Genomic DNA, 1766 nt, shown 5'->3' with positions numbered 1-1766 from the left:
AACTCACAGCGATCCTCCTGCCTCAGCCTCCCGAGGGCTGGGATTACAGGCTTGCACCACCACACCTGGCTGGTACAGTGTTTTTTTAGTATTCTCCAGGGCCTGTGTTCTGTCCCTAGCACCAAAACCCTACCAAAGCAAAAAATCCCAGGAAAGCATGGAGTTTGGCTCGCAGTGACTCCCAGGCTCTGCTGCCTCCTTGTGAATGATTCACTTTGGTGGGTAGGGAGGCTGGGAGAGGGGTGCAAGAGACCCTCTGTATTTTCTTTGCAACTTTTCTGGTAACTCACCAATATTCTAGTTAAAAGTTTCTTTAAGTCAGAGAAAAGGGATATACAAGTATCTCCACTGCTCAGCCATAAACTAATTGATAAACTATAAATGACTAGGAAATGCCTATATCAAGCACACTCATGAATAGCGATTCATTCAAAGTAACCATGGGGTATTAGGTGGGATTTAAAAGGAAGTGGTAGGTTTATTTGCACTGATAGGAAAACCTTTGAAATCTGTCATAGATTGAGGAAAACAGTTTGATTGGACTTCATGTCAGGTGTGACAGAACTGCGTGGAAAGTGAGTGGTGCCCCTCGGCTTGTTTACGCCTGGAGCTCAGTCTGGTGTAAGGCAGGGGCTAATGAAGAGGAACCTTTACTTAATTTCATTTTTAAAATGTTAGAATTAAATGTGTTCTCTTGAAAGCTGTGAACTTTTTTTTTCCAGTGAAAATATATTGAGAATGTTTGTCATGGTGTCCACAGAAAAGACAGACAGCACTCTGACTCAGCTGCAATGCAGGGACAGAACCTGCACGGGCAGTGTCTGGTCTGCTCCCCTGGGGGTCTGCGTGCTCCCTTGGGGTCTGGAAGCTCCCTAGGGCAGGGCCTGCTGTGGACTGAGTTTTTCTGGAAGGCATTTTGCTCCTAGATTAAAGCCTGGCTATGCAGCTGATCCCTTCAGGTGGGAACAGCCAAGTGGAGTCTTAGACTGCAGAGGTGTTTGGGGGACTAGGGGGTCTGTGGGGGAAGGGAGCAGGACTTCATGCAGGACCTTCTCAAATGAGGCATGGTGGCAGCAAAGGCTCTGAGGCCCTGTCACCCCAACCCTAAATTCATGTATATACGTGTGTGTGTGTGTGTGTGTGTGCCTGTGTGTGTTATTTATTTATTTATTTATTTGTTTGTTTGTTTGTTTGTTTATTTATTTATTTATTTATTTGAGACCACGTCTGGCTGTTCAGGCTGGCCCTGAACTCACTAGCCCAGGCTGGCCTCGAACTCCTGGCGATCCTCCTGCCTCAGCCTCCTGAGTGCTGGGCTCCAGGTGTGTGCCACCACGCCCAGCACCATAATCCTCAAGAAGCGCCTCAGGCTGCCCTGACCTTTGTTCTCCCCCCCCAGGATGAAGATGAGACGCTACAAGCTCTTTCTCATGTTCTGTATGGCCGGCCTCTGCCTCATCTCCTTCCTACACTTCTTTAAGACCCTGTCCTATGTCACCTTCCCCAGGGAACTGGCCTCCCTCAGCCCTAACCTCGTGTCAAGCTTCTTCTGGAACAATGCCCCAGTCACACCCCAGGCCAGCCCCGAGCCGGGTGGCCCCGACCTGCTCCGAACCCCTCTTTACTCTCACTCGCCCCTGCTCCAGCCGCTGTCCCCCAGCAGGGCCACCGAGGAGCTCCACCGGGTGGACTTCGTGCTGCCCGAGGACACCACCGAGTACTTCGTGCGCACCAAAGCGGGGGGGATCTGCTTCAAACCAGGTACC

General features: G+C 50.5%; 1 protein-coding gene across 1 annotated transcript in view; it reads left to right on the top strand.

The window, feature by feature from the left end:
* Nucleotides 1-1399: 1399 nt before the first annotated feature.
* Nucleotides 1400-1766, top strand: part of Mgat3 (beta-1,4-mannosyl-glycoprotein 4-beta-N-acetylglucosaminyltransferase) — a 3352-nt gene continuing 2985 nt past the window's right edge. The window contains exon 1 of the mRNA XM_033765938.1: nucleotides 1400-1761. Within this exon, the coding sequence (XP_033621829.1) occupies nucleotides 1401-1761 (361 nt within the window). The 5' untranslated portion in view covers nucleotide 1400. The remainder of the gene's footprint in view (nucleotides 1762-1766) is intronic.

Source organism: Fukomys damarensis, unplaced genomic scaffold (genome assembly GCF_012274545.1).
Source record: "Fukomys damarensis isolate Sample0158 unplaced genomic scaffold, DMR_v1.0_HiC HiC_scaffold_19, whole genome shotgun sequence".
NCBI classification, from domain to species: domain Eukaryota; kingdom Metazoa; phylum Chordata; class Mammalia; order Rodentia; family Bathyergidae; genus Fukomys; species Fukomys damarensis.
The sequence above is the reverse complement of the archived record's forward strand: the minus strand, read 5'-3'. Positions and strand labels throughout refer to the sequence as shown.